This window comes from Pinus tabuliformis, chromosome 3_1, assembly GCF_031772625.1.
Source record: "Pinus tabuliformis cultivar Carrire ecotype Pingquan chromosome 3_1, CPIR1, whole genome shotgun sequence".
Classification (NCBI taxonomy): domain Eukaryota; kingdom Viridiplantae; phylum Streptophyta; class Pinopsida; order Pinales; family Pinaceae; genus Pinus; species Pinus tabuliformis.
The window spans coordinates 134,176,154-134,189,824 of NC_142301.1; the positions used below are offsets into that span (position 1 = coordinate 134,176,154).

Here is a 13,671-nt window from a genome sequence, read left to right on the forward strand (position 1 = left end):
GGGGGTCACAGGGGGTTTGAGGCGTACCCGTAACCCAACTTTATGGGGTCTGGGGCATTGCCCCGGAAAATTTTGGTTTTGGACCCTATGTTAGGTTGGGCGGACCCACCTCTGGTTTTGTGCATGATTTTCGCACATGTTTTTTGGACGCGATGGTTTTTGGTCCATGGTATTGGACGCGATGGTTTTCGGTCCATGGTATTGGATGCTTTGGCATGTATAAATATGTATTATAACATTGAAAGGAACATAATGAAAAATCAAGTTGGTAGTACCAGTTTTGGGATCCAGGGGAAAATCTCTGTGTATATGTGTTTTATGTGTTATGCTCTTGCATTGTTTATTTTCTGTGTTTTAGAATTCGTATGCAGGTAATTTTTGTATGGGGTTAAAACCTACATTTGGTATCAGAGCAGTTTTGGCTTCAAGGGGACACTTTTGTTGCTGAGGGGTTTTACTTGGGCCTGTGTTAGACCCTGTTCAGTGGGAGATCTGTGAGATCGATTCTGGTGGTGAAAGAAGATGGCAAGCAATGGAAAGATAGAGATCGAGAAATTTAATGGTTAGAGTTTTGAGTTGTGGAAACTCAAGATGAAGGATATGTTGGTGGATAAAGATCAGTGGATCGCGGTAGATCCAGGTACTAAACCAACGAGAGTGTCCGATGAAGAATGGAAGAAGTTGGATCGGAAGGCAAAGAGCACAATACGATTGTGTGTCTTAGATTCAGTATTGCTAAATGTATCGATGGAAGCTACATCGAAGGCTTTGTGGGACAAGTTAGGGACTTTGTACCAATCTAAGTCTCTGGTGAATAAACTGTTCCTGCGGAAAAAGCTGTATAACCTGAGGATGAAAGATGGAGACTCGATGACAAAGCATTTGAACACAGTTAATACTTTGGTAAGTCAGTTAGCATCTGTTGATATTAAAATTATAGATGAAGATAAGTGCATTAGTTTATTGTGTTCTCTACTAGATTCGTGGGATAGTTTGGTTATTGCAATAGGTAGCAATGCAACTGCCTTGCAGTTTGATGAAATAGTCTCATCCTTGCTGATAGAGGAGATGAGGCGGAAAAATATGGAGAGCCAGAATGGTGATGCCTTGTCTGTACGAGGACGGTCCCAGAAAATAAACAAAAATAAGTCATCGAGTGGGAGATCTAAATCTAGAGGGAGATCTAAATCTCCAGGAAAACTTGTAAAGGTGGTGTGCTAGAAATGCGGAAAGGAAGGGCACTACAAAAGGGATTGTAAATCTAAAGCTCCTGATAAAGGAAAGGGATCTGATGATGCTCCTTCTGCAGAGGCGAAAAGCACCTCAGATGAAGGTGGGGATGTGTACTTGGATTCTTCAAGTACACATGTAGATCATGAGGCATGGTTGATTGACTCAAGTGCATCCTTTCACTTCACTCCCCATAGAGAGTGGTTCTATGAGTATTAGAAATACAATGGTAGTGATGTCTTCTTAGGGGATGATAGGAAGGCTAGAATCATTGGTCGCGGAAAAGTAAAGTTGAAGTTGCAAGGTGGAAGGTTTAGAACACTTCCGGGTGTTCTGCATATTCCTGCATTGGCCAGAAATCTGATTTTTGTAAGCAAGCTAGATGATACAGGTGTAAAAACAATGTTTGAGAAGGATACCTGCAAAATGGTTCGGGGAGCACTGGTATTGATGTGGGGAGTTCGAATTGGAACTCTGTACAAGCTGCAAGGTAGCACTGTTATTGATGGGTGCAACAATTCTGTGGTTCCTAAAAGTGGAGAAGAAAATCTAGTGGTCTCTGGAGAGAAGACCATGTTGTGGCATCAAAGGCTTGGACATATTGGAGAGAGGGGTCTTCGAATACTTAATGGAAAAGGTATGGTAGAAGTTATGAGTAATAGCTCTCTGGATTTTGATTTCTGTGAAAATTGTGTATATGGGAAGCAGAATCGGGTGAGTTTCCCCTCTGGTAGTAAGAGGGCGAAACAGATATTAGAACTTGTGCACAGTGATGTGTTTGGACCTGTGAAGGTTCCATCACTGGGTAAGTCTGTGTACTATGTATCATTTATAGATGACTTCTCAAGGAATACATGGATATATTTCCTTAAGAAGAAATCTAAAGCCTTTGATAGGTTTAAAGAATTTAAGGCTCTCGTGGAAAATCAGACAGAGAAGAAGATAAAGGTGCTGAGGACAGATAATGGTGGAGAGTTTTGCAGCAAGGAATTTGAAGAATTCTGTAAGAAGTGTGGTATAGCACGATAGAAGACTACTCCATATACATTGATGGAAAGGGCAAGAAGCATGCTTAGTGGTGTCGGGTTAGGATAGGAATTCTGGGCAGAGGCGATGGATACTGCATGTTACCTGGTCAACATGTCACCTTCATCAACATTGGGGGATAAGACTCCACAAGAGGTATGGACTGGTAAGAAACCCTCTCTTTCACATCTGAGGGTATTTGGATGTGATGCATATGTACATGTTCCAAAGGAGAAACAAACCAAGTTGGATAGTAAATCTGAAAAGTGCATCTTTATTGGGTATAAGGATGGTTTAAAGGGTTATAAGCTTTGGAACCCAGTCACACGGAAGGTTGTGTACAACCGAGATGTGGTGTTCAGAAAGGTAAAAGATGTTATTAAACATGAAGTCCAACCAAAGGAACCTGAGAAGATAGAGTTTGAGCTTAAGGAGGAAGAATCAGACTCTACAGCAGAGGAGGAATCAGAAGATGAAGAGCCACAAACTCCGGGTGTGAGAAGATTAGTTCGAGAAAGAAGGCAGCCAGAAAGGTATAGTCCATCTACTTTCTGTTCAATTTTTTCTTTATCTATTACTGACGATGATCCCAGAACTGTGAAGGAAGCAGTAGATTCAGAGGATGGCAAACTCTGGAAAGAGGCCATGGTTGATGAAATGGCATCTTTGCACAAAAATGAGGCTTGGGATCTGGTGGAGTTGCCCACTGGAAGGAAACCCATTGGCAGCAAATGGGTGTTCAAGAAGAAGACAAATGCAAAAGGAAAGGTGGAGAAATATAAAGCTCAGTTGGTAGCAAAAGGTTATTCCTAGGTGCCGGGAATTGATTTTGGTGATATTTTTTCTCCTGTTGCCAAGGTAACTTCTGTTAGATTACTTTTATATGTTGTTGCTGCTTTTGATTTTGAGGCAGAACAGATAGATGTGAAGACAACATTTATTCATGGGGATCTGGAAGAGGAAATATACATGAAGCAACCTGAAGGCTTGGTGAAGGGTAAGAAAGAACTGGTATGCAAGTTAAAGAAGTCTCTGTATGGGTTAAAACAGTCACCAAGGATGTGGTATTAGAAATTTGATACATTTATACGGGGACTTGGCTTCACCGAAGCAAAGCAGATCACTGTGTGTATTTTAAATTAATTGGTGACTATGTTATTTATTTGGTCTTGTATGTGGATGATATGTTGCTGGTTGGAAATGATAAAGAAATTATCCAGGATTTGAAGACCTAATTGTCCTCCAAATTCGACATGAAAGATCTTGGTGTTGCAAACTATATTTTGGGAATGGAAATTAAAAGAGATCAGGCAAAGAGGAAGCTCTGGTTAAACCAGAGGAAGTATGTCGAGACAATACTGCAGAGGTTTAATATGCAGGATAGTAAACTAGTGAAGGTTCCTATTCCTGTAGGTGTGAGGTTATCTGCTGAACAGTGTCCCAAGACACAAGAAGAAGAAGAGGACATGTCCCGTGTTCCATATGAAAGTGTAGTCGGTAGCCTGATGTATGCAATGGTCTATACTAGACCAGACATTGCACATGCAGTGGGAATATTGAGCAGGTTTATGTCAAAACCAGGGAAGGAGCATTGGACAACAGTGAAGCGGGTTTTCAGGTATTTGCGTGGCACTAGTGATTATGGTTTGTGCTACCAAGGAAGATCATGATTGGACAGAATGTTGGATATTCGTGGCTTTGTTGATGCAGACTAGGCTGGAGATCTAGATCAGAGAAGATCTACAAGTGGGTATGTGTTTAACCTATTTGGAGGTGCAGTCAGTTGGATGAGTAAGAAACAATATGTAGTGGCACTATCAACTACAGAGGCAGAATACATGGTAGCCACTCATGCAAGCAAGGAAACAGTTTGGTTGCAGAGATTGTGTTCAAGTATGGGGTTAGTACAGGGAGCTATAAGGATAGACTGTGACAACCAAAGTGAATTTTTCTTGGCAAAGAACCCCACATATCATTCAAAGACAAAGCACATTGATGTTTAGTATCACTTTGTGAGGGATATGATAGAAGACAAAAAGGTGTTGTTGGTAAAGGTGGACACTTTGAAGAATACTGCAGATGCATAGACAAAATCTGTGAGCTCTGAGAAGTTCTCTTGGTGTAGAGAGACAATGTGTGTTTTAGGGCTGGGAAAATGACTAAGCTCTCTTGTGGCCCCCTGTGGAAAGAAAACAACAAGTGGGAGAATGTTAGGTTGTGTTATATTCTTTCCACGACTAGCCCACGTAGTTAACTGGGGGATTAGATGGGGGGCGGAGCCCCCCTTCGTTGCGCTAATTGTGTAGTCCCAGTTTTGGGATCCAGGGGAAAGTCTCTGTGTATATGTGTTTTATGTGTTATGCTCTCACATTGTTTATTTTCTATGTTTTAGAATTCATTTGCAGGTAATTTCTGTAAGGGGTTAAAACCTACAGAATCCCCCCAAGACATGTTTTGGTGCTCAAAGCCCAAGTTTTGACTGAATTTTGTTGTAAAGCTCCGCAAATTGCAGGCACGGGGCACAAAGTATGATAGAGTCACAGGGTTATCCGCCCTAGTTTTGTAATGTAATGTCGGCTGGATAGACCTATCCATGGTCCACGGACCATGGGATTGTATAAATAGAGCGAGGCTCTAAGTGTAAAGGATAGAGAAGGAAGAGTCTAAGTAACGAAGTGAAGTGTGTCTTAGGGTCGTAGAGTAGGAGAAGGCTCTACAACTGAGTGCGCAGAGGCCTAGTAGTCCACAGTTGAGTATGCGGACCCCTGCAGCTAAGTGCACAGGGCGAAGTTGAGTCTGTAACCGAGGAAGGAATTAATAAAGAGAAGTTTTATCATAATTCTGTGTATCTGTTCTTGGGTTAATGCATGTTTGATATAATTTGCAAATATACTGTTTATTTACTGTGCGCATCTGCATGAATGGTTTATGTTGTTAAGTATAACTTAAAGCACTCGAGTAGGCAAAGTTAATTAAATAACATTGAAATACCATTGAGGTCTTGGGTAATAACGCATAGCACGACGTTCAGCCCCTCGGTAGGGCTGCGCGAAGGCAGTATATCAGGCTGCGAGGTAAGGGAAAGTGCACATAGCGACTTGCGCGCAGGGTCGAACCGCAGACCACTTGAACTCATCAGACATCTCCAGGGTGCGGAAACTTGGTTCTAGCACCCTCCCATACTACTTTGGGTGAGACCTCAGTCCGCGCTCCATGGACTGTTGCTGAAAGGGCCAATAGTACCAGTATTTGTTTGGCTAAATCAACTCTGAACTTGGGTCAAGCCCCAATAAGCCAACATGCACAAGTTCGAGTATATATTTCTTTCTCCTATTTAAACTAGAGGGAAATTCATCCTTGTGCATTTTCGCAAGTGCACAACCTTCACAATCAATATGTTCATTCTTTAAAATAGGAAGTGCATCATCCATACCTTGTTTATGTAGTAGCAATAAGTCATGAAGGTTGATGTGACCAAACCTTTGATTCCAAAGATTCTATATTATCATAGTCGTTGAAGTTAAATCTTGATGTGACACACTTGTAACATTCAACTTATAAAGGCCCCCAACTCGTACTCCTGATGCGACCGACTTTTGATGATCCAACAAATCCTTTATAACACAGTAAGTTTTAAAAGATTCTACCTCTAAATTTTGATTTGCAATCATGGAGACAAGATCAAATTATTTTTAATACCAGGTACATACATTACATTTTGGATGTGCCTGATATTACCATTATGCAATATTATAAGAGTATCTCTATACCCTCTAATTTGATATGCTCTGTCATCTCCTAGGTAGATGTTCACACCATTGTTGGTTTCCTTGAAATTTTCATACCAGTGTTTATTACTTGTCATATGAGTGGATGCTCCAGAATCCACAAACCAAGTTTCAGTATCATCGGTCTCAGCAGAAAGAGCAGCATCAAACACAAATAATTTAAGATCATGACTCTGATCTTTGCCAGCAAAATGACCTGTATGCCATCTGTTTCTATGTCTGGTTTCATCAGTCTTCTTTCTATAACAGTCTCAAGCAATATGACCAGTTCTGCCACAGTAAAAACACTTAATTCTTGAATCATTTCTAGCGGATGAAATACCTTGAAATGGATTTTCCTGGGATAGACCACCACTTTTCTGTCCTCCTCCTGGTTTCCCTTTGAAGAACTTTTTCTTCGCTATCAATGCCAGATCTGCATTCTAAGGCTTCAAATTCATACGCCTCTCTTCTTCCTGCATTAGAATCCCTGTCAACTCTTCAAAGGTGGGAGCTTTCTCCCTCGCCGCAAGCCCTGTAATGAACATTTCATAATCCCCTACCATACCATTTAATATAATTGTGACAAGATCTATGTTGGACACTTTCTCCCCTATTTCGCTCAACTTTTCTCTTAGTTCTTTGATCTGTGAGATGAACACAACAACAGATTCATTCTTGTCCATTATGATGGAGAGAATCTTGCTCTTCAAAAACAACGAGCGATTTGTATTTTTGGTTTCATACAAATTCTTGAGCATCACCCAAATGTCATTAGCAGTTTTGCATTCTTGGATGTGAGGGATTATACTATCTTTTAACGACATCTTCAACAACACCTTCGCTTTATTTTCCCTCTTCTCCCAATCCTAAACCGATGTGGTTGTGGCACCATCTGCAATAGTTGGCTTTACTTCTTCTCCATTTGCAATTGTCCACGCACTGGAACCATTGAGCAATGTATGTAACTTGAACTTCCAGTTGGCATAATTTGTCCCATCGAGCTTATTTCTCTCATTCATGTACGTCTCTGTAATGTGATTATTCATTGTGACAAAACCACGACTCCATTAACAGATCCACTGGTCCAATCTATAGATCTAGTAATCCAACACCTGATCTACGGATCCAACACCAGATCCTCCAACAGTCGATCTATAGATCGAACTCTAGATCCTCCAACAGTCGATCTATGGATTGAACTTTAGATCCTCCAATAGTCAATCTGCAGATCTAACTCTAGATCCTCCAACAGCGCCAGATCTGGGTGCTATGGATCCAACTCTAGACAGATGACCTTAAGAAAAATGTTGTACAAGACCACCAACTAAACCACTTCTGATCTCAGGCCGCCTCCAATAGGTAAAAACAACAGTTCCCTTTCATTGTACTACAGTTCGCACTGATCAGCGCGGGTTTGACCCCTAAAACCAACGTTGATCAGCATTATTTCATAGTGTAGAGCCAATGCTGATCAACATGAGTTTGACCCCTAAAACCAACGCTGATCAGGCTTCCTCAATATTTTAATGCTTTGTCACAGAATCAATTGAATCAGCCACCAATGGTTACACACTCTCAGCCACATGGGCTATCAACCACCAAGGCACACTCACCACAAACCCAATTCTTTGTGCTCTAATGCCAAGTTAAAAAATGGAAAGACAAAATTGGAATGAAACTTACACACTGAAAACTAGTAGCTCACAGGTGAGCAAGCTACACTTGGAGATTGCCCAAGCAGTACACTCTATCTCATTATTCATTAAATCAGAAATATATAAGTTTACATTTAATTTAGGGAGATAAAAACCAGTTCCTAAAAAATATGAACTAACTCTAATCTAGGACATACAAACAATCGTGAAACAAACTTTCTACATTAATTTTCAACTGTTAATAGCCCCTATTTTGCACTCGATGTGCATTGTCAATTATTAGATGTATGCCGTTGGCCACGTGCCATATTGCTTGGGAAAAGCCATGTAAACCATGTGAAGAAAACATTGACTCTAATATTGATGTAAATCTTAGTTTAACATGCTTAGTTTGGCGATTCTAATGTAGCATGCCCAAGGTTTAACTTTTAAGGGGTAGGATTATGTGGGAACTGATCACTTGAAACACTTATTAGATTCAAGGTGAAGGCTTGTAGGCTTGTAATAGTGATTTATAACTAATACAACTTGTGCCTTTCTTCTTTTTAACCCTATTCATCCTTGTATCAGATCATGTTCATGACTAAACACTTACTAGATTCAAGGTGGAAACTTGTAATGATGATTTATAACTCATACAACTTGTGCTTTTCTTCTTTTTAACCCTATTCATCCTTGTGTGGGATCATGTTCATGATAAATCGAGATCATGGCCAACCAATTACACAAATGATAGCCTTCATCTCTCATTGATTGGGAAAATCAAATTCAAAAATGTATGTTGCATGAAAGTTTTTTTGCCTCTTGATTGAGTGGTGAGTATGTAGCCGTTGTTATGACTAGATCCGTTAGTCCCACTTCGGATCATTTGGACATTTTTGCATCCCAATCTGAACGTAAAAAATTGAAGAGTGTGAAAAGAAGCGTAGTAAATACTCGGATAACAATAACAATAAACCAATAACTACCAGCTGAGTTGAGTAGTTATTGGTTTATTGTTATTGTTATCCGAGTATTTACTATGCTGAGATTCATTCAGGCATGAATATCTGATTATGTATATGTGTTTCATTATATTCTCTTAATATAATCTATCTGGTTTTTTCTCTCGAAAAAAAAAACCAATAACTACCAAAAGAGAGGAACTATGCTGTGATGCAGCTATCCATCCACTTTAATATATAAAAAGTAAAATACGGCCCAACTTTTGTTAGAAAATAATATTTATCACCCAAATTTAGGGTCACAATTTTTTTTAATAGCGAAGTATATATAGTTTAACAATACTAATTATAATTAATTCAGTCAATTGATTATCTAATTTTAACTACTTTCATGTCAAGTAATATTTACCACTTAAATTTACAGTCACAACAAATTTTCAATAGCAAAGTATATATAGTTAAACAATACTAATTATAATTAACTCAAATAACTAATTCCCTAATTCTAACTAACTTCATATCAAATAATTACAATTTCTAACCTAATTAACCCAGATAACTGATTCTCTAATTCTAACTAGCTTGATGTCAAGTAATTACAATTTCCAACCTGCACGTTGACTCAGTTGAAATAGCATCTTTTGTGTATATATATATATATATTCAGCCGACATAGTTGAATGCTATTTCTTAATATTTTTAATTGTTCAGCCGACATAGTTGGATACTATTTCTAAATAGTTTTTAAAAATTTCAGCCGCTTCAGTCGGATAGCCATTTTCAATTTTTTCATTACAGTTGCATCACTCTCACTCTCTCTCACGCTACTGGAATGGCGGGGCATATATATATATATATATATATTCAGCAGCCAAAGTTGAATATTATTTTTTAAGTTTTCAGCGGCCTTAATATAACACTCTTTTTTAATTTTTCATCTACCATTGTTTAATTCTCAGGGCCATAGTTTAACATTCATTTTTTAATAGCCATTTTTGGTTGAATACTAGTCAGGAAACATTCTCACCGCATTGAAGTAGCAGGGCAGATACATTCATACATCTTTCTCTATATATTTATGAACTGTCAACAGCGAAGGGCGAACAAGAAGGAATAGTGTAGTGATTGATTGGGTGCTTTGCAGAGAGAAAGCAATGGCGGAATTACCTTCAGTTGGCAGACTGTTTTTGGGGTGTCAAGGTTTTGAAGTGTCAGCCCAAGGTTTGGGGTGCATGGGGATGTCTATGGCGTATGGCCCTCCTAAGCCGGAGGAAGAGCTCATATCTCTAATCCGCCATGCCGTCATCTCCAAGGGAGTTACTTTCCTTGACACTTCGGACGTTTACGTCAACAACGAAATCTACGTTGGTAAGGTGAGACTCCTCATATTGGTGTATTTTTTTCATTGTAATTGCTATTATCAATGGTTTAGCCAATTCCATCTTCCATGGAATCGTGATGGGTTTTGTGTAATCATGGAATTGTGATGGGTTTTTGTGTAATTGAAGTTTGTGGTTGGAATTTGGCCAAAATATTTTTGTTTAAATTTTGATTTTTGTAGATTGAAATGGATTTTTGATTGTATATATAGATTTGGTAAGCTGGAAATTTTTTTTAAATATTTAGATAATGGAGAGTTTATAATTCATAGTTGTGATACCAATCTCAAATTTTACACAAATTAAACTACGGCCTAAAATCTGCGCAACTTAATGATGAGGCTTTGATTAACTTAATCATGAGGCTTTGAACTTGAAATTTCATGTTTGAGCTTGGAATTTCATGTTTTACATAGTTGACTTTATTGGGAGATTTGAATTTGGAAATTTTAATCTTGGAATTTGACATTCAAATTTCATTCATGACACAATCACCATTAACGATTTGTTAATTGCAGGCGATTAAAGGAATTAGGCAGAGAGTCCAATTAGCCACGAAGTTTGGAGTCACTTCTGTCGATGGAAAACTAGAGATTCGAGGAGATCCCGCATATGTTCGTTCCGCCTGCGAAGGAAGCTTGAAGAGCCTTGACGTGGATTACATCGATCTTTATTATCAACATCGTATTGACACTAAAGTCCCAATTGAAGTTACGGTATGTATGGTTGCAATCAGTCTTGGTTTAGTTACTGGTTTATGTTTGTGATCTTGGAATTTTATTTGCAGTGGGTTTACTTATCAAGTTCCAGTTCGAATTCCATAAAAAACAACTTAATTTAAAAAATGTTTGTGATCTTGGAAATTTATTGGTAGTGGGTATACTTATCAAGTTCCAGTTTGAATTCTAGAAAAACAATTTAATTTAAAAAATTTCAATTCCAAAAGAATTGGCCAATATAAGAAAGATACTTGTACGGTTTTGGTTGTTTTTTCTTAATTATTTTTATAGACATTAATAAAGAAAAACTCCTATTAAATCAGCTTTAATATTTTTCTTATTAATTAGCTTTGATATTCCAGTCCATATAATCTCTTTGTTTCCTATTCAATAGTCAAATTTAAGGTTCTCAACTATTCTTTACCCTAAGTCTTTAGGATAAGTAGTTGGGTTTCCCAGAGGGAAAAATGCTATAGATTGATGCACATGAGGCCTTATCGATACAATCGGTGGCATGGTTACATATTTTTTTTTTCAAGTATGGTTAATTAGGTAATAGACTCAGATGAGAGTAGTGATCTGGTAGGCAGTAGAACAAAGAGGCCACTTAAAAGAGCTTTTGGCTCTATATTATTGTCACAGATAATAAACACATTCTATAATAAATTGAATTGAATTTTACTAATAATTTGGTTAAATTGAATAGTTAGTGGTTTATGATTAAAGCATGTTGTAGCTTATATTGATTTAGGTTCAAAGAGTAGAATCTCTCTACTCTCGCTTAGTCATTGGGCTGTTCTTGTTTAAAAAAAAAAATAGTTAAATCTAATGAATTATTAAAATTTTAAAATTTTAAATCAATTTTAATGAATAAAAGAGAGGTTGAAGTCAAAACAATGTTGACTCTTATCCATCATATTTCTAGAATATTCCATAATCTGTTCACTCCTATTCATGAGATTTCCAGAATATTCCATAATCAATCTCGCTAGAAAAAAATGAACTTCTCCTCGCTAACAGTTGCCACCATGTTCTACTTTTTCTTCCGCTTTTGTCTCTCATATCACGTTGTAAAATTGAAAACACGAACTTAAATCAACATCACATTTACAATTTATTATTTGATGACTATTGTAAATTCTATAATATTCTATAAATCTGACTCACATGGATGAAATTAACTTTTCATGTGTACCAAATTTTCAAAATATTCCAAAATTTATAATTACCCCTATTAAATTTATCACTTCAACATTCTTAATAAAACTTCACCAAAGAAAATATTGCCACCATCTTTTACTTTTCTTTATCATACCCAACTTGTAAAATTGAAAGCTTGAATCAACACCAGATATAAAATTTATCATTTACATGTCACCAGCATTTCTTGCTTGATTGCACATTTAGTTTACTATTTCAGACAATTATCTATAGTTTGATGTCATGCTTTGTTTACGCATCTATTACAGATGGGAGAGTTGAAGAAATTAGTGGAGGAAGGGAAGATAAAATACATTGGACTTTCCGAAGCTTCTGCATCAACAATTCGAAGAGCTCATGCTGTTCATCCTATAACAGCAGTTGAGATAGAGTGGTCTTTGTGGACCAGGGATGCAGAGGAAGAAATTATTCCCACTTGCAGGTTTGATCAGTTAGGATTTGTCATACTGTCAATGGATTTGTACCATGAATTGTTACCTAATATATTAAATTTTGATTTCAGAGAACTTGGAATTGGAATTGTAGCGTACAGCCCTCTAGGCAGGGGTTTCTTTACCTCTGGATCAAAATTAGTTGAAAATTTAACAAATAATGATGCCAGAAAGGTATTTTCGATCCATCTCTCTCTTTATGCACATTTTAGGATCAGTTTTAGTTCGTTGTGGTATGATTAATCCACAAGTTTTCTTCTGTGTACCCTTTTTATGAAATTAATTTGGATCTGCATCACAAATTGAAATTATATGCAGTTAAATTTTATTATAACTCAAGTGATACTTTTGAGTTATTTTAATTAATTGATCTCAATGCTACGGGGGCATTTAGCTAACTTCAGTTATAATTTAATTCTATTAAGTAATTGATTTTAATGTTATGGGTTATTTAGCTAACCTACTTTTATAACTTAATTCTTTTAAACATTTTTTTAATAATAAAAAATCAATTTGTTAATATCCTTTCTCTAAAGTTTCTATTAATGCATTGATAAAACTGCATTAAGCTGTCAATTAATTGCATCTAGTTGTTAATCAAATATATATATATATATATTCCTTCTGCAAATATATAATTTTACAATCCATCGGTGTTTCGTTTTACAGTCAAATCCAAGGTTTACAGCAGAAAATCTTAAAAAGAACAAAGTGACATTTGAAAAAATATGTGAGATCGCTGCGAGGAAGGAATGCTCCCCGGGCCAACTTTCACTTGCTTGGATTCACCATCAAGGAAATGATGTTATACCAATTCCTGGAACTACCAAAGTGAAGAACTTGGAAGAAAATGTTGGTGCTCTTTTTGTTAAGATCACACCGGAAGACAGGAAGGAAATAGAAAATGTGTTATCAACTTATGGTTTCTTTGGAAATCGATACAATGATGAGCACAAAGATCTTACATGGATGAACTCAGAAACACCACCTCTTTCTTCATGGAAGGATGCCATATGATGATTTTTAACATCATTTTTTGTCAGCAAATAAAACTATTAACGTGTAAGACACAACTTTTTTATTTTAATTTCTCTCTTTCTATTAAGAGTAATTGTTGAACTTATCTCATTGCAGATTGGATAATATCTCAGAATCTGATGAACAACAACAAGATCAAACATTTAACTTTATTTCTATATCTCAGATTTGTTAACTAATCCTACTGGATATTGTACAATATTAGCTTAAAATTAGTTTTTGTTTGCAACGGTTAGCAAATCCCCTGAGGTTAAGTCC

At 37.1% G+C, this 13,671-nt stretch overlaps 1 protein-coding gene across 1 annotated transcript; it reads left to right on the forward strand.

Annotated features, from left to right (window-relative positions):
• The first annotated feature begins 9,513 nt into the window (after positions 1 to 9,513).
• Positions 9,514 to 13,460, forward strand: LOC149186128 (putative aldo-keto reductase 4). Its single transcript, XM_089412559.1, has 5 exons — positions 9,514 to 9,998; positions 10,523 to 10,720; positions 12,193 to 12,365; positions 12,447 to 12,549; positions 13,045 to 13,460. Exons 1-5 carry the CDS (start codon positions 9,780 to 9,782, stop codon positions 13,390 to 13,392), a joined length of 1,041 nt encoding a protein of 346 aa, XP_089268685.1. The 5' UTR covers positions 9,514 to 9,779; the 3' UTR covers positions 13,393 to 13,460.
• The last annotated feature ends 211 nt before the right edge of the window (positions 13,461 to 13,671 follow it).

Coding starts and splice junctions, on each gene's coding strand:
- LOC149186128 (XM_089412559.1), top strand. CDS start 9,780: ATGGCGGAATTACCTTCAGTTGGCAGACTGTTTTTGGGGTGTCAAGGT. Junction 9,999..10,522: donor ACGAAATCTACGTTGGTAAG/GTGAGACTCCTC, acceptor TGTTAATTGCAG/GCGATTAAAGGAATTAGGCA. Junction 10,721..12,192: donor AAGTCCCAATTGAAGTTACG/GTATGTATGGTT, acceptor CATCTATTACAG/ATGGGAGAGTTGAAGAAATT.